This window comes from Vombatus ursinus, unplaced genomic scaffold, assembly GCF_900497805.2.
Source record: "Vombatus ursinus unplaced genomic scaffold, bare-nosed wombat genome assembly UNPS02014821.1, whole genome shotgun sequence".
Taxonomy (NCBI): domain Eukaryota; kingdom Metazoa; phylum Chordata; class Mammalia; order Diprotodontia; family Vombatidae; genus Vombatus; species Vombatus ursinus.
Window position 1 is genome coordinate 50073811 of NW_020954599.1, and position 19480 is coordinate 50093290.

At 37.6% G+C, this 19480-nt stretch overlaps 1 protein-coding gene across 2 annotated transcripts in view; it reads left to right on the forward strand.

Moving 5' to 3' along the window:
- Positions 1-2497: 2497 nt before the first annotated feature.
- Positions 2498-19480, forward strand: part of AADAT (aminoadipate aminotransferase) — a 35696-nt gene continuing 18713 nt past the window's right edge. Inside the window, exons 1-7 of one of the 2 annotated variants that reach the window (XM_027837484.1) lie at positions 2498-2618; positions 4048-4165; positions 5369-5537; positions 12566-12698; positions 15971-16045; positions 17564-17773; positions 19232-19297. In XM_027837484.1, the coding sequence (XP_027693285.1) occupies positions 4099-4165; positions 5369-5537; positions 12566-12698; positions 15971-16045; positions 17564-17773; positions 19232-19297 (720 nt within the window). In that variant the 5' untranslated portion in view covers positions 2498-2618; positions 4048-4098. Of the gene's footprint in view, positions 2619-3252; positions 3362-4047; positions 4166-5368; positions 5538-12565; positions 12699-15970; positions 16046-17563; positions 17774-19231; positions 19298-19480 lie in introns of those variants that run through there. The other variant, XM_027837485.1, reaches the window with a different exon arrangement.

A 19480-nucleotide genomic window follows, 5' to 3' on the forward strand; every position in this document is an offset into this window, starting at 1 on the left:
GACTTAAGAAAACAAGGCAGAATACAAGGCCAGCTTTTCATGTGGTGAAGAAACACTTTCTGATGTCTCAGTTTGTTAAGTGCCTGAGCTTTTTCCACATTCAAATATTGCATCATGTTTAATTTGCATTGGTATTTGACCTGCAGTAGAATTTATAAATAAAATGCTTACAAAACAGAAAATACAAGTCACAATCAATTTAATTACCTACTAAGGGACAGGAACAAACATAGTGAAACCCCAATGGTTTGTGGCTTAAATTTCACAATTTATACTTCAATATACTGTACTTCTTCAGGACTTCAAGGATCTGTGATTTCCTGAATATGCAGCTTCTCTCCATATATGCAGATGAAAACTTTTCTATACTAGAGTGTCTCTTTAACTGACTATGGCTAAAAATACACTGCCTAATTAATGAATTCCCCTGTGCTTGGCTTATCGGGTCATCAAACCACGAATATATATCATTGGCACTATAATTCCATTAATATATATCACTGGGACTGTACTTACTCAGTGTGGACCTGCCAAAGTTTGCAGAAAGTCAAGTTCATCCCGTCTCATGCTATGTTGAGATTCCGGTGTTGGACTTTCTCATTCATCAATTTTTTTTAACTCTTTAAAATTTCCATTTTTTGATTTTTCTAACCTTCTGAAATATTTCCCACAATGGATGAATGAGAGAGATAGGGCAGGGGAAGACAGAGAAAGAGAGTCAAACATAGGAAAATAGGCATTTTCAGAAAGGGAACAGAATGGAAACATAAGTAATAGTTTCAGATTACTTTTCTGGGGCAAACTACAGCTTCCACTTTCTTGCATTTCTAAAGGCACTCTTGCCCACTCATCACTTATGCCATCCTCTCAGAAATGACCTTTTGTTTCCTTAGGCATCCTGATGACACTAGATACAGACACAAATGTTAAATCCCCTTTCATTCATGCAAAACTAAGACAGAGTCCGAGACTTATTATCTTCCCCCTGCCAAAAAATTTAAAATTTTTTTTTAATTTTAAAAAACCTTCCCTTTTTCCAAATTGTGCTGGAGTCAAAACCAATTGTTAAATTTTCAAGGTGAGAATATTTACACTTAGGAAATCAGCAAATGCTAGAAATCAGAGATTGATTTATTGTTTTGTTGATTCTCTAGACTTAAGAAGGTCATGGACAAAATGTTAATAATGCAGGTTAAACTGAAAAGTGTATCCTGTATGCATATCTTTTCAGAGAGTCAATTGGTAAACAATTACCAGCACAGTACTGCTTCTTCCCAATTTTTTCTATTACTATGAAGGGTACCACCATTCTCCTAGTCACCCACTTTCACAGCCTCCTGATTATCCTTGACTCCTTACTCATCCCACATATCTAATCTATTGTCAAATATTATTATTTCTATTTTCAGAATAATTCTCTACACGTCCCTTTCTCTCCACTCATACAATACCCTTTCACCAGTCCTCATCACCCCTCATCTAAACTATATACAAACACATAGGTGGTGCAGTGGATAGCACATTGTGCCTAGAATCAGAAAGGCCTCAGTTCAAATTTGGTCTCAGATCAAATTTGGTTTCAAACACTTACTGGCTGTGTGACTCTGGTCAAGTAATTTCTCACCTGTAAAATGGGAACAATAATGGCACCTACCCCACAAGGTTATTGTGAGGATCAAATGAATTGATATTTGTAATGTTTATTTCCTTTCCTCCTTCCTATTATCTCCCAAATCAAGTGTCTCCCTACTCCAATCCATCTTCCACTATGCAGTCAAGGTGATTTTCCTAAAGTGCAGTACTTTATGACCATGTCATCCACCCTTACTTAATAAATTCCAGTGACTCCCTATTACCTACAGAAGAAAAGGAGAGAACAGAAGTAAAGGGAAGAGGAGAGGAAAGGAAAAGAAAGGAGAGAAGAGGAGAGGAAAAGAGATCCTTTCTGTGTGATTGGATGAAATTATAACATCAGATTGTCCCACAGCGGGGGCTTGATATATGCTTGTTGCCTCCACTATTGCCTCCCCCGGTTGAATCCAACCCCCTCCCCTCAGTGGAAAGTATTTGTTGTTGGTGTTTGTCCTTCATTCTCGAAGAGGACCATACTACGAGGAAGGTGAAGCCTTGACTTGAAAGTGAATTGGATTTAAGTGAGGGAGGGCTGTGCAAGTCACCAGCCTCCTTATCTACACAGTGCCTGTCTCATAGTAGGCGCTTTATATATGCTTGTTGCCTCCACTGTGGATCCCACCTCTCTCTCCAGTAGAAAGTCAGACCTATGAGGTAAGAACATGGTTTGCTTTTTTTTTTTTTTTTTTTGGTACTCGGCATTCTCGGAGCCTAGATTGGCCTTTGAACACAACAGGAGCAAAACTGCAACTTAGAAAAATTGAAATGAATTGCAGGGAATGCCGTTCGCCAGCACGACCAGCAGATGGCAGGAAAGAATCACAAAGCGTCCGCGGCGAGCCCCTGGAAAGGCATTCCCCCCGCCTCCCGGGAGGCCGCAGCCTCCTTCAGTCTGGGGATCCGCGCGCGAAGCTGCCAAGTCCCACTGCGAGCTCTCTTCCCTCGGGAAGGAAGAACCTTTGCTGGCCGCGAGCTCCCGGAGAGAGGTAAAGGCTCCTTTTAATTTTTTGCTTTTCAATCATACTCGGCTCGGACGGGCAGTCCGCGCCCTCTCCCTTCCTGCAGGAGGTGCCCCTTGCCCCCTTGCGCTTAGCTGGGTGAGGGAGCAGTGCAGCAAAGGTAAGCCCGAACATCCTCCCCCAGCCCACCCCCCCTTACCCTAGTCCCCGACTCCACAGGGCCGCCAGGGGGACGTTGCGTTCCCCTAGCACGTGACTACTTGAGGGGGAGGGGAGCCCAAGGCGGCACGCCATTGGCCAGCGGTGGGGGCGGGGCGGGGGAGGTGAGAGGGCCCTCCAAGAGGCGTGCTGGGGGCGGTGCCAAGGGAAGAGGCAGGAAGCCGAGGGGCAACCTGATTGGCTCCAGAAAGCAGGGGCTTCCCCTCCATCCTCCCCTCCCCGCCCCCCTACTCCAGCCAGTCCAGAAAAAACACTTGTATCTGTGAAAAGATACAAAGGCCCAGTGTTGTCTACTCAGTTGGGTTTTGAGCTCCTGGAGGGTAGGGACGTTTCCCTTTCTTTGTATGCCCAGGGCTTAGCACAGTGCCTGGTTCATTGTAGGAGCCTAATAAATGCCCGTTGTAGATTGAAGCCGACTTGCATGAGCAGGTCTGTGGCTCAGCTTTGGCAACTAGAAGGAACTTCAGCAGCCATCGAGTTCAACCCAGAGTTTTACATTTGGGGAAACTAAAGTTCGTGGGCCTAAAGGGACTTACCTGGCATCACACAAGGTAGCAGAACCAGGATTCAAACCCACCTCCCCTGACTTTAAATACAACTTCCACCCCCCCCCCCAGCACCTTGTCACTGCCTGAGGTTGGCCACAATAATCACGGTTCCCGTATAGAATTTTAAAAACAGTGGTTGTTATTTTTGCAGGGTTTTTGTAGTTGTTGTTGTTGTTAAGTTTTGGACTTGGAGTGAGGAAGACCTGAGTTTAAAGTTTGACTCAGACACTAGCCCTGTGACTCTTAGCAAATCACTTGTCTGCTTCAGTTCCTAAAACTGTAAAATGGGGATAATAATAGCACCTACCTCCCAGGTTTGTTATAAGAATCAAATGAGATAACATAAGTAATTGTTTTGCAAAACTTATAAATGCTAGCTATTAGTGTTAATATTTTTTAAAGTTATTTTGATATTTAATAAATAACTTGATAACAAAATAGTTTTAAATAACTATTCCTGTATAATTACTTTGAGAGATCATCTGTTATCTCCTTCCTTTATCATTTAGGAGTTGGGTCACATATTGCTTCACCTACTCCAGAGGTTATAAAAATACTATAAGAGCATTAATTATCAATTGCTGTTTCACCACACCAAATTGAGCAGACAGGCAGCTATGTGTAGAATAAAGTCTGTCAGCCTAACTTGGCATTATTGTACTGGGAAGTTCACTGTTTCGTTTTTCCAGCCCTGAACACACTGAAGGAAGGAACTGTCTTTTCTGATCACCCTTACAAACATGAATTACACCCGATTCCTCACAGCAGTGAGTGCTGCAAGAAAGCCTTCTCCAATAAGGCTATTGAGTGAGTATGGTTTCTTTGTTATCAGACGTTTTCCACTGGTGTTTCTGACAATTGGACAAGTACATTCAAGTCTCAATTATTTAGTTTCCTTGATCATGAATTGATTATCCTAGATCTTTATTCCTCTTCCTGATCACTGCTGTAAACATTTTATCCAGGTCACTCACTTAGAGTTTCCACATCTTTAGAAGGGGGGTAGGGGAAAACATAAATTAGGTCAAGACAATGAAGACTTTTATCAAGACTGGTAAAAAGGATTGGTTCAATTGAACAAACACTTATGAAGCTACATATATGAGAAACTAGTCTAGGTACTGGATATATAAAAACAAAAATGAAAGCCCCTGCCCTCAAGAAAATTGTATCTATCTACTGGGAGGAAACAAAATCTCACACTGTTTTTATGATCTTGAGCAAATTACTTAGTCTCTGTGGGCCTCATTTGCCTTGTCTGGAAAATGAAATGTTTGAATTAGATGACTTTAAATATCCCTTCCAGCTCTAGATCCATGATCCTATGTACACAGTAAGTAAATAAAGAAATATAAATAAAAATAAATTTAATGGTAAATAAAGACCAATACAAAATTATTTCAAGACAGTGAGAGGGAGATCAAGAAAGGTCTCATGTAAGCAGTGGTGTTTGAGTTAATGGAGATTGTCAAAAGTGAACCAGTAAGAGATCACAATTTTCAGATCACGATTATTTCATTGGTAAGCTGAAAGTATGGGCCATTTTTGAAGACTACCTAGTAATAGCTGATGTTATTTAGCATTTGACTAATGCAGTCTCATTTGACCCTCACAACCACCCCGTGGAGTAAGAACTAGAGTTATCAATGAGAAAACTAAACTACTCCAGGTACAGATGAGGAAACTGAGACACATAAATGTGAAGGGAGAAGTGACTTGCCCATAATCACATGATGTTACAAGTGGATTCAAACTCAGGTAAGGCAATTATTCCATTACCAAAGAGTACAGGGATCTTATTCAGCATTGGTGGAAAGATCACTCTTTCCAATGAAATTGAGGTTTTGTGATATATTGAAGTAAGATAGGAGGCCTTTCAGCCTTCTATATCTTGAAGAGGGAAAGAAACAATTTCACAAGTCGTAACACGTTGGGTACTTTGCTTGTTGAAGAGTGATAGCCTGGAATAAAGGTTTTTTGTCATTTACCCCCTCTTCATGTTTCCTCTAGCTGAACTGATGCAGAAATCACCACCATCACTCATTTCCTTGGCTGGAGGAGCTCCAAATCCTAACACTTTCCCTTTTAAGACTACAAAGATCACCATAGAAGATGGAACTACCATTGAATTTGGGGAAGATTTAATGAAGAGAGCACTTCAATATTCTCCCTCAGCAGGGTACCTATCAAAAAGATGATATGATAACTTTATGCCCTGATTTTCAATAGTATCAGCAATGCAATAAGCACTGTGCTTAGCAGAGTTAATTATGTATTTTCTAACAGAGCTTTGAATCTAGGTTAGATTGAAAGATTAGAGAAATAGAAACAGAGGGGAAACTATTGGTGACAGGGGAATTATTGGAAAAGAGTAATAGCTAGGATGGGTTCTCATAGCATGGTTGAGTTTCAATGTGAACCAGTAGAAGGAGGTTCACACCAGTGAGTTCTGAGATCCACTAAATTACCAAAGCAGTGTTCATTCACAGTAGGCAGAATGGGCCTGCTTTGGGATTAGGGATTAAATTAAATTCAACAGGGGTTTAACTGCATGCTATGTGCTACATACCAGAACTCCAAATACAAAAAATGAAATAGTGCTTGACCTCAAGGAGGGATAGGACGAAAGGGAATAAACAAACAAACAAATAAAAAACAACAACAACAACAATAATAGCTAACATTTATATAGTACCTACTATGTGCCAGGCACTGTGCTAAGTGCTTTACAATTTTTATCTCATTTGATTCTTACAACAACCCTTCAAGGTAGGTGCTATTATTTTCCCCATTTTATAGATGAGGAGAGTGATTTAAATAGGTAAAGTGACTTGCCCAGTATCACATAGCTAGTGTCTGGGACTGGATTTGAAATCAGGTCTCATTTATAGGCAAATAAGTAATGTATAATTCAAAGTAAATATAAAATACCAAGTATGTATGTACACACACACACACACACATACACGCACGCGCACACACACACACACATACATACATATATAGATAGGAATAGGGACTAGATTTATGATTTCTTTGGTATAGCAACTCCTGGCTGAGAAGATTCCTTTTACTAATGAAGGTCAATGCCTTCTCTGTAACATGTAATCTTAAGATAGTTACCTAAAGCACCAAGAGGTTAAGTGACTGTCCTAGGATCACACAGCCAGTATGTGGCAGAGGCCTATATGGTATATAAATTCATCTAGATGCATAAACATGTATATCTAAGTATAGATATGTGTGTTGAGCTTATACACACACACACAAAGACAAGTCAACAAGCATTTATTAAGTGCTTACTGTGTGCCAGGCACTGTGCTATGTGTTGAGGGTACAAAGCCATTCAAAAAAAAAAAAAAACCAACCCTTCCCTCCAGGATCTCACAGTTTTAGTTGAGTCATTCGTTCGTTCATTTATTCATCTAACAAATATTTATTGAATGCCTAGCATGGGCAAGGCATTGCCAAGTGTTGTGGGTAATGTAAAGATGAATAAGATCATCTTTGGCCCTTATTTTTTCATTGAAACTTTTCTAATTCTAAATTTGCCAATCAAAATGTTTGCTCATAGTTAGACTTCTGTATTACATATGTGGTCACTAACTGCTCATTAAAAATTACATTTACTAAGTAACAAATGGAATTGTTACTACAAAGTCAGTGTATTTTCTGTTTTTAAAATGCCATTTCTATATAGCTCAGTTTGAAGTTTCCTATAGTAGAATGACCATTTATGTGATTTATGCTGCCATGTAACTAATGGAAAAGCCAAGGGCATTCTAAGCTTTGACAAAATCCTGCAGGATGGCACTTACAGTCATCCCATCTCTTTGCTAATCACTAAAAACAGACACTCCTTTGGTCACTAGACTTGTAGGTGATATATATATTGGTATTTAAGAAAGTCACAAGAATGATCCCAAATCTAGTAAACAGCCTATTGAGAGGTTGGTAGAGTCCCAGCTTTTTAGCCTAAGAAATACAAAGTGTCGCATGGTTGATAGAAATCCAGGGTAGCAGTCATGAAAACCTGGGTTAAAGTTATACTAGCTGTGTGACCCTGAGCAAGTCACATTTTAACCTCTCAGTGGCCTGGGGCAATTCTTTAAGGCTGTGTTGTTATTAATCTACAAAGTTCCCCATACCGTAAAGATCCCAGGTCTGGACAAGAAAACTCAAGAGCCTGGGAGAGGAGATTATAGTCTACGTATATAGCAAAAATTGTTTTATTTTGCTTTTTTAATCATAAAGAGGGACATCACATACAGACACTGACTAGGTGTATTTTAAGCTGCATTAGAAAATAATGAAGTATTGGCTAGTAAAATACAAGAAAAAGTTTCCTGTTTCCAACAATTGCTGCTTGTGTAGTAGTTGGGCACTGTTACATAATTTTTCTTGGCCCTAGATTCTTCATCTGCAAAAAGAGAATTAGACTAGAATGGTCCCTGAAATCCTTTTACCTCAAGACCTGTGATCCTCAGAATGTTTTGGGGAAGGGTGGGCTGTTAAGATTACATCAGACCATCATTTGATAAGATTGTGTACAGATTAAGTCAGAGTAACACCATCTAATGTCTCCAAAAGTTATGTGGGAATGATTCCCTGTAAGGAGCTGGAAGCACCAAGCAAGTGGGGTAGGTCTAGTGTTTTGAATGGGAGAAGGAAGCTGTCTTCTTCAATATAATATCCTGCTTTTCCTTCCCTTCTAGTTCTTTGCTTCCTGGCTCCCTGTCTTCTCACTCTTACTCCCTACCTGTTTTGATCTCTTTCTGTAATCTCCCATCTCAATGCATTAAGTTTCCTACTTTCTCTGGACTTCCCTTCATCATTGACACTGAGGTCATAGTTGGGATGCAACGTGGTATCATGGACAACACTGGATTTCATGTGAGAGGACCTCCATTCAAATCCTGGTTCTGCCAAGTCACCTCTATCACTTCAGGGAAGTTAGTTAATTTCCCTGAATCTCACTTTCTTCATCTGTAAAATGAGGGGGTTGGACTACAGGGCTTCTTAAACTTTTTCCTCTGATGACCCTTTCAGTGCTTCTTAAAGCTGTGGGGTCGCCACAGCTTTGAATCTATGATCCTGTGACTTTATTCAAGATAATAATTAAAATATTCATCAGTTATTTTCTGTAAAGGCATATGTGAGGACTGGGAGAAGTAAAAAGTTTGAGAATGGGGATACAGCAGCAGAAGAGTCTTAATAGTATCTACCACTCACCACAGGCCATTGTTAACTAGCCTTCCATTCCCAGTATCTCTTTTTGTTATTGGGTGTGCCAAAAGATACAATAGGCTTTCTGGAGACTTCCATGTAGCTTAAAAGTTCCAGTTTGACCAAATGATAACTAATTGATTTTGAGATCTTTTCCAGTCTCATTTTTCAAGGATTCTTTAATAATTAGTTATGTTCTTTTTTTCTACACTGGCAGAGACTCCAAATGTAATTCAGAACATTGTGTTCTACAGAATTATTCGTGTGTCTCTGTAAAATTTGAATGTTAGAAACTTGTCCTTGCTTCCTTCAACATTAAGAACATGCTGTCCTTGGCCATAACACCCCACTGTCAGCTTGCTCCTAGAAAATTAATTCCTTTAGGGATCAAATGTTATCTTGATTGACTGGGCCAGAATTTTCTACCTGATTTTGAAGCCTGAGGATAGAATAATAATGACAATACTGATAATAACTAGCATTTAATAGTGTTTTGATGCTTTCAAAGCACTTTACAAATATTACCTTATTGGAAGTTTAGGAAATAGTTCTGTGATTTCCGTAACAATACTAATAATTTAGATTTTTCAGAATTGCCTCTTCTGGCTGGAGAGTCAGAACCTTACAATGCAGCTTGAAATTATCAATCAAACCTTGGCAATACTCTCACAATCACTGCATTTTTGTACCTGTGTACCTTAAGTGAAGTGAATCAAAGATTATTTCTGTGATTTGTTTTTTGACCCACTTATTCTTTAGGATTAGGTTATTTAGTTTCCAATTAATTTTTAATCCATATTTCCACTGCCCTTTGTTCAATGTAATTTTTATTGCATTATGATCCAAAAAGAATACATTTACTATTTCTGCCTTTTTACATTTGATTTTGAGATTTTTATACCCTATTACATGGTCACTTTTTGTGTAGGTGCCATGTGCTGCTAAGAAAATGGTATATTCCTTTCTGTTCCCATTCCATAGGTCTATCATATCTAACTTTTCTAATACTCCATTTACCTCCTTAGTTTCTTGTTTATTTTTTGTTGGATTTCTCAAGTTCTGAGAGAGGGCTCTTGAGGTTCCCCCCAGTATAATTTTGCTGTCTATTTTCTTTCTGTAACACTTAACTTCTCCTCAAAGAATTTGGATGCTGTACCACTTGGTGCATATATGTTTAGCATTGATATTGCTTCATTGTCTATGGTACCTTTTAGCAAGATGTAGTATCCTTCCTTATCTCTTTTAATGAGGTCTATTTTTGCTTTTACTTCGTCTGAGATCAGGATTGCTACTCCTCCTTTTTTCTACTTCAGCTTAATGAATTCTGCCCCAGCCCCTTACCTTTACTCTGTGTGTGTCTCTCTGCTTCAGATGTGTTTCTTGTAAACAACATATTGTAGGATTCTGGTTTTTGATCCACTCTGCTACCTAGTTCCATTTTATGGGAGAGTTCATCCCATTCACATTTACAGTTATGATTACTAACTGTGTATTTCCTTCCTTCCTATTCTTCCTCCTGTTTGTCCCCTCTCTCCCTTCACCCTTTCCCTCCTCACTAGTGTTTTGTTCCTACCTACCACCTTCCCTGATCTGCCCACCCTTACTTGATCTCCTCCCCTCCTACTTCTCTGTCAGGTAAGATAGATTTCTCTATTCAGCTGATCATGTATATTATTCTGTCTTTGAGCCAATACTGAGAGTACAGTTCAAGCAATGCTCATTGCCCACCCTCCCATTTTCCTCTCCACTGTAATAGGTCTTTAGTGCCTCTTCATGTGAAATAATTTGCCCCATTCTACGTCTCCCTTCCTTACACATTGTATTACTCTTTCTCATCCCTTAAATTTTTTTATGTCATTCCATCAAGTTTACCTTATACCCTCTATGTGTATTCCTTCTAGCTACAATATTAAAAATACAATTTTTAAGAATTACAAGTATCGTCTTCCCAGGTAGGGATGCAAATAGTTTGGCTCTCTTGAATCTTCTGTTTTCTTTTCCTTTTTTACCTGTTTATGCTTCTCTTGGGTCTTGATATTGGAGGTCAAATTTTTTGGATAAATTCCTTATGAATTATGTTTATGAAGCTTGAAATCCCTGTTTGGGTGAATGACCATTTTTTCCCTTGATGTATTATGTTTAATTTTGCCAGGTAGGTGATTCTTGGTTGTAGTCCTAGTTCCTTTGCCTTCAGGATTATCATGTTCCATGACTTCCAATCCTTTAGTTGCAGCTGCCAAGTCCTGTGTAACTCTGACTGTGACTCTTCGATATTTGAATTATTTCTTTTTAGCCACTTGTCATTTTTCTTTGACCTGATAGTTCTGAAATTTGGCTATAATGTTCCTTGGAGTTTTTGTTTTGGGTTCTCTTTTCTGAGGTGATTGATGGATTCTTTCAGTGCCTATTTTGCCTTCTGGTTCCAGGACATCAGGGCAGTTTTCTTTAATAATTTCTTGAAAGATGCTATCCAGGTCCTCCTTTTAATTATGGCTTTCAGGTAGTCCATTGATTCTGATACTGTCTCTCCTGGATCTGTTTTCCAGGTCAGTTGTTTTTACCAAGAGGTATTTTACATTTTCTTCCATTTTTTTTCATTTTTTTTAATATTGTTTGATTCTTGATGTCCCATAGAGTCATTAGCTTTCACTTACCCAATTCTAACTTTTAAGGTATTGTTTTCTTCAAGTAGCTTTTGTACTTCTTCTCCATTTAGCCAATTTTCCTCTTTAAGGAGTTGTTTTCTTAAGTGGATTTTTGTATCAAACCGTCTACCATTTTCAGAAGAGGAAAGGGGAGGGAGAAAAATTTGCAACTCAAAATCTTGTAAAAAATGAATGCTAGGAAAATGGTAAATGTTGGAGAAGATGTAGGAAAATTGGAACACTGATGCATTGTTGGTCGAGTTGAGAACTGATCCAACCATTCTGGAGAACAATTTGGAACTATGCCCAAAGGACCATAAAACTGTGCATACCCTTTACCCCAGCAATACCATTTCTTAGTCTGTATCCCAAAGAGATCATACAAATGGGAAAAGGACCCACATGTACAAAAGTATTTATAGCAGCTCTTTTTATGGTGGCCAAGAATTGGAAATTGAGGAGATGCTTATTGTTCTTAATGGAACAATACTATTGTTCCATAAGAAATGATGAGCAGGCAGACTTCAGAAAAACCTGGGAAGACTTTACACAAACTGATCCTGAATGAAGTGAGCAGAACCAGAACATTGTACACAATAACAGCAACATTGTGGGATAACCAGATTTAACTCTTCTCACCAATAAAAGGATCTAAGACAATTCCAAAAGACTCATGATGGAAAATGCTATCCACATCCAGATTAAGAACTGTGCAATCCAAATGTGGACCAAAGCATGCTATTTTCTCTCTCTTTTTTTTTTTTTTGGTTTCTTCTTTCTTTTGGTTTTTCCCTTTGGTTCTAATTCTTTTTTACAACATGGCTAATGTAGAAATATGTTAAAATGATTGTACATGTGTAGCTTATATCAGATTGCATGCCATCTTGGGGAGGGGGTAGTGGAGGGGGGAGGAGAAAATTTAGAACTCAAAATCTTATAGAAGTGAATGTTGAAATCTAAAATAAATAAATAGAATTTTTAAAAAAATGAATGCTAAAATTTTTCTTGACATGTAACTGGGGAAAAGTAAAGTACTATTTTAAAAAATAAATAAATCCTATGTCTCCAGTGGCAAAATACACTGTTACATCCCCCCAGTGTAATATAAATTCCTTGAGATTAGGTCAGGAACTCTTCGGTTTTTATCTTTGACTACACTGTGCCCTACTCATTGTAGGTGATTAACAAATGTTTGTTGAGTTGAATAGAAAACATTTTTCACTGCAAGGTGGCCAAAGGCAATTTCAAGGTAACCCATATAAGCCTGATTCTGAATAATATAGAATGAATTATGCACTGAGGAAAAACAAATATTGAAATTTAATTTGTGTTTTAGGATTCCAGAGTTGTTGTCCTGGCTGAAAAAGTTCCAGACTAGCGTCCACAAGCCCCCCACTGCCCAGTTCAGTCCTGAGCAAGGACAAATGGATGTATGCATCACCACTGGGAGCCAAGAAGGCCTTTGTAAAGTAAGACTAAAAGGAATATGGCTCCTCTAGGTAGAGCTGAATATATTTATAAACACACGTGCACCTCTTGGTTACCTATAAGTGAATCATCTGTGTTCTGGATTCTTGTTGGTGCCGCTTTAGTAATTGTTTGGGCTAAAGACTAGGGAATAACACAGGAAAGGGGTATGTGTGTTGCTGACTGCCTGCACAAGCCAAATAGAAATAATTTTTGGGTTGATTCTTTATACTTCTACTTCCTTCTATCAATGCAAATAATACAGAATTGATTAGAATATTATCATTACTGAATAAATATTACTTAAGTATATCCTTAAATCATGATGGGGGTAAATCACAAATCTTCGCATGCCTTCTCATCCTGCCCACTTCCTGTCCATGGCCTTCCATATGTCCTCCATGATCTTCTACCTGCTATACTGAAGCCTTTCCTCTAGTTTCAGGGGTTCTTGACTTGAGAGTCAATGAACTTATTTTTAAAATATTTCGGTAATTATATTTCAATATAATTGTTTTCCTTTATAATCCTATGCATTTTATTTTGTGCACTTAAAAATACTCATCTGAGGAATAGTTCATAGATTTTACTACTCTGTCAAAAGGGTTCATGACACAAAAAGAACCCCTGCTCTAGATACTTTAACAACTTCTGGTCATTAGTGCCATATTTCCTATCTGTCCATCTGTTACTTCTTCATTTTTTTCTTTTGACTCCTTCATTTCTTTTTCCAGTTATACATGGTTTATTTTTTATTATACCAACTCTTCATTGGTAATTTGATGTAGTTTGACTTATTCCCAACAAGTGTATCACCATCACCCTTTGGGTCACCCTCAATTTTGATTCTTTGGAGTTCATGGTGCTCCATAAAAGTGCTATAGTTTTCCAAATATAGCCACGTCCATCCTTCTCCTAGGCCTGCTTCATGATTTATCTTATACTCAGGCTTTTTGAAAATATTTGTAGTGTAAACTAATCCAAGGGCTACTCATCCAGCTGAGTGTCATACTATGGGCAATGTGCATTCTTCTTTCACTTAGTTCTTTCTAATATTACTTCCTAAATCAATTTCTTTTGAGTAGTTGCTGTGGATCTCACAACAAAAAGAAGAGTCCCATAGTATTGAGGGGTTTAATGTAATCAGCATAATGTCATCCGCAAACTGGAGTATTTGGAAAACTTATTATTTTGTAGGGAATCTCTCTCATACTATGCAGAGGGCATTCTTCATAACGTTGATGAATACTTTGAATTCTATATCTCCCTACTTTACAACTTGTTTGATATTTATAGTCAAAATATCATTAATCAAAGTTATATCTTTGTCATATCTATCAAAGAATATTAAATGATCTTAACAAATTGCGTAGGAGATACACCTAATTGGAGAACAATTTTTAAGGTACATTTTGTTGTAAGTTACCTTTTTAAAAATCCACAAACAAAAGGAACAGTGAAGTCTTATGTTCTGACCCTTTTCTTGAATAAATTGTTCATGATTTAAAAATGTGAACCTTCTGAGTTAGTAGGAAACCTCTGGCTGCCCTCAGTTTTTAATTTCAAACTATATTTTCCAACATAGTTTTTCACCATACTCCAACGTGCTCACCTTTATAATAAAGTCTCTGAGTATCTGTGTATATGTTGGCATATAGGAGGATCTGATTTGGAGGATCTATTCGACCTTTGTGAAAAATTTCTGTATTTCTTTATTATTTGCAATAGATCTTGCCTTAAGCTGCAATTATGTTATGGCTTAGATTTATCATGAGCACTTCTAGAAGAGATGATCAATACTAGGTGACCTGAAGATAACCAGTACTATGAGTGAAACTCCTTATTTCCTTTGTGTACATGATGGCACGCCACCCTGTCTTTTTACATTTTGCATTTTTGCATTTGCATTACATTTTTTTGCATTTCTTTGCAGGAGAATATCATTCCATTCAGCTGCATCTTCTTTATATTTTCTGGTTTTATATACAAGAATATTAGGGTTGAGGCAAGTCAGTTCCCTTATCAGTTCTTTGGTCACTGGATAATAATTTCAGTTTTTAAATACCAGTGGTTAAATGAATGTTTCTAGTTGGTCTGAAACCCATGTAATTTTTGTCACCTCTGCCCCATTTTCTGTCACTCTGCTGCCATCACAGCCTACACGGACACTCCCTTAGGGCTGTTTTGTATTTTTATCTGTTTCATAGCCAAATGATTCATTGCTTAGTGTTCAGCCTACTGTTGTTGAGCTTCTTCACGCTTAGGCTGTTTCCAACACAGCATTTGGTCACAGTGACCATATTTGAAGCCTTTCCAACTTAGTAGAATCTTCCAGATCTTGTGCTTAACCGGCATATCCTCTGAGAACCCATACATAGTTACTTCCACAACATGGAAAGGCATTGAAAAAGGATTTTTGCAGTGGGTCTCACATAAGGGCCCAAATCCTTCTGACTGAAGCATGCAGCCTGTAGATGGTATAAGGTAGATCATGGCTCCCAGTACACCCAGACAGGGACCTCTCAGAATAAAATCATTTGTAAGTGAAACGCAAAGTAGATGGTAAACTGTATCTCGACTGGCAGGAGACTGATTAGTCAACATGTACTATAAAGAAAAATGAAAAATAAATATAAAAATGAAGGCTCATATTTGCCTTCTATTATGATATTCTAACAGTGGTTTGAAATCTGTGGACTCATGATCCTATTTCATTCCAGTTTCTATTGCTATATTACGCCAAAGGATTTTTTTAGATTGCTGCAGAGATTTTAACTTTCCCAGAGCTCACTTTTCTGATGTTTCTTATACTTCACATTCATTTGGTTGGTGACCAGTGTTAGGTGATGGAATGACTAGCATTTGGACACAATTAACTGAAAAGCCCTACTGAATATTCACTGGAGCCCATTCTTATTTCCGTCTACCCCATGAAACATCTGAAAAGAAGTGGAATCTCCATTTCTGCAGAGTTACAAGACCATGACAAGCTTTTAGCTAATTAACAGGAATATACTCTCCTAGCACAGCAAAGAGGGGATTGTTACTCAAGTCTGCCTCTCTGTCTTTGCCTTTGTCTTTTTATTTCTGTGGTCCTCAACTGATTTTTTTTTTCTATAAGCCAGCAGCCCTTAATTAAAAAAAAAAAAAGATTCACTGTCCTTAAGATATATTTTGGTTATTCTCTATGGGAGTAAATTGTTTCTTATATTATAAATTGGCTGTAAATCCAGAAGACACATAGTTATAAGCTGAATGATGCCTGTTTTATTAGGTGTTTGAGATGCTCATTAACCCTGGAGATAATGTCCTCATGGATACACCTGCTTACCCAGGGACTCTGGCAGCTGTGAGTATGTGTGATAACAACTACAGTTCCTTCTTTTATAAGTATATAAAATCCAGTTTCCTGTTTGTCCTTGGAACTACGTCTTCAATATGGAAGCAGTGTGGCATCATGCAGAGTGTACTGAATTAGATACCACATGGCCTAATTTCTAGTTGTTGCTTTACTAGTTCCTACCTGTGTGACTTTAGACAAGCCATGTAACCTATCTGAATCTTAATTTCTTCATTTCTGAATTGGGGATAACAATATTTGCCCTGTATACTCATGGGTTATGAGGTTTAGATGTGATAAAACAAGCAAAAGCACCTTATAAATTGCAACAGATGTGTAAGGTATGATTATTTTATGGGACTTTCCTCTGAGCACTACAACAACAAAATTTGATACTTTTAATACTCAGTAAGCCTGAGTGTTAAAATTTGAAAAAGGTAAATGTTTTTGAGCATCTACTTTGAACATTTATATTTAGCAACGTGAAAAACTGAAAAAAGTAGTATCTGAAAAAAGATATTACAGGTTCACACAATTATAAGGAAAACATTTATTCAAAGCTATAAAGTACTATATAAATGTGATTGATAACATTAAAAGTTAGTAATTTACTATATTAGGATGGACTACCTAACCATGGTAGGTCTGATCTATGGCCCTAAGATTGCTGCCATTACAAAGAAAGAATGAATGGTTGTCCTTTAATGTATAATTCTGCATTTGACCGCTAAGAGGAACATTTGCTTTTCTTTTTTAGAATATATGTGAGAATGTAACTTGATCATTGTCTCTCGTAGAATCCAAATCATTTCCCCAATTTCCTTTCATTTATTGGATCCCATAAGGCATCTATAAAACTGTATTCATCCTTGCATGTAGCTAATTAGTCAATAAAATAAGATGGCCAGGTAAAAAGAGTACTGGATTTGACATTAGAAGTCCAGGCTTTGAGGTCTTTCTCTGTCACTCATCATGTACCTGTGCACAAGTTACTGAATTTCTTTGTATCTCAGAGAAATGGAGAATGGGGGAAAGATGGATACCAATATTTCTGCTGCTGATGTCATAGAAGTAATAAAGTTCTTTGTAAGCTATAAAGTGACCTATAAATGTGAGCCATTAGCATTAGCAAAGAGAGCATTTTGCACAGTTAATTGTACTTTATAATTGGCCCAAAACAGTGTTCACTGAGATCCTACTATGTCCAAAACACTTTACTGGAAAGGGGATGCCAGAGAAAGAAGAAACATAGACTCAGCCATCCAGCTCCTTACCTTCATAGGATTCAAGATTTAGAGCTAGAAGACAGAGATCAAGTCCAGTCCCCTCATTTCATATATGAAGTAACTGCGGTCCTGAGAGAATTAGTAACTTACCCAGGGCCCAATTACAAGAGCATGAACGTCCTAGGCAATGAACAGCAAAGTCCTCATAACACCGCATTGGGGTACCAGGGCCATTTGTATTTTTAAACAGTGAATTGCTTGTCTGAATCTTGGGTTTCCTTTGTTCGTGTCTTCTCAACAGCTGAGGCCATTGGGCTGCAACATTATCAATGTATGCAGTGACCAATATGGGATTATTCCAGATTCTCTCCGAGCAGCACTTTCCAAGTGGAGACCAGAGGATGCACAGAAACCTGAAAGACAGACCCCCAAATTTCTTTACACAGTTCCAAATGGCAGCAACCCTACAGGAACATCATTAACATATGAACGCAAAAAGGAAATATATGAGGTATTCCAAGAGACTCTCACCACTTGAGCCCCTATTCCTATTCCTGTTCACTGTTAGTTTCTAGAGGCAGCATGGCATGGTAAATAGAAGGCTGACTTTGTAATCAGGAAGACCAGGGTTCCCTTCTTGCCTCTGACTCATACTGGCTGTGTAACCATGGGCAAGTCAGTGCCTCAGGCAGTTCTCTAAGACCATAAGTTATAGTGGAGTTAACAATCTGCATTTGGAGGAGGGAGTTTACAAACTGGGATTGAAATCTTGGGTCTGGACAGTCTTGAGAAAAATGTTAGTTATTTCCTTGCTCTAGAAATGCAGCTTCTTACCTCATGATTAATAGACATAGTGGAAGGAAAGGGAATAAGGAGTAGGAAATGTCATTTTTTAGATAAAATGAAAAGTTCTGAGTAAGAGGAAATTTCTAAATCTATGAGTAGACACGAATACCTATCACCTGTTGAGTGTCTGTATGCTAAGGCTGCTGGGGGACAAATCTCATGAAGACAAAACCCCCTATCTACTGTCTTATTGCTACGTCCATAAACTAGCTATAACCAAAGCAACAAATAATTAGTTTAAACATAGTACATCTCTACAGTTGATGAGATTTTTTCCCCCTTTCTATTTTCTGTGGATGATTTTTATCTATAGGGATATTGATCTGTGCCTGAGGTCCATACATATGAGATCATTCATTATTAATTACCCCTAAGTTTGCTTTGTAATATGTTGGTGTATTTTATGTTTTTAACCTTCCTCTTCCCTTGGCTACTACATGACTCTCATGTCATTAAGCATTATGTCTATTAAAAAGCAAAGATGATACATACTTTAGAGTTTTTTACTATTTGTTTTTATTCTTTACAACAAAAAATAAAATGGGCATTTCCCTGTACATAATTTAGAACAGAAAAAGAGGATTATAAATGAAACTGCAGATCTCTACTGCATACATCTTGCTTTTCTTTTTTTTGGTATGTAAGTTCAATATATAGCTTTCCAAGTTAGGATGTATACTTTGTGATATTAGTCTTAGGCATCCGTCAGTTCTCCCTGGTTTTTCACTGCACATTTTTTAAAATAGGAAATAAAAGCTAAAATGTAAGTAATTAAAATAAGTAAAAAAAATATCCCATTAGGCTGTGAGCTTCATGACAGCAGGGACTTCTTTTACATTTCTTTGTATCACCTGTACTTAGCACAGTGCCTGGCACATAGCAGGCTTATTGACTGACTAATTGACTGTTAGTCTGGAATGGAGTCTCTAGCTCTATAGGTTTAAGAGATATTTTTAAAGAGCATGCCTTTTTACTCATGTTAATTTTTTTGTTTGAAAAAGAATCTCAATAAGTGTTTTTCACACCTTATAGGACAGATACAGATGTAAAAAACTGAATTGCTAATTGACTTTAACTTCCAAATAGCTCCTAAGAAATAATTATATTGTTTTAACATTTTTAGCTTGCAAGAAAATATGATTTTCTCATCATAGAAGATGATCCATACTATTTTCTCCAATTCAACATGGTAGGTTATCATGTATACTTATTTTATAGTCATAATTACTTCTATAACTTAGATTCCTTATCTGATTCTTAAATGTAGTGATGTAGTGGAAAGAACACTGATCTGAGTCAAGAAATCTAAGTTCTATTACCAGTCAGTTCTGCCACTTATTGGCAATGTGACCTTGGTCAAATAACTTAATTC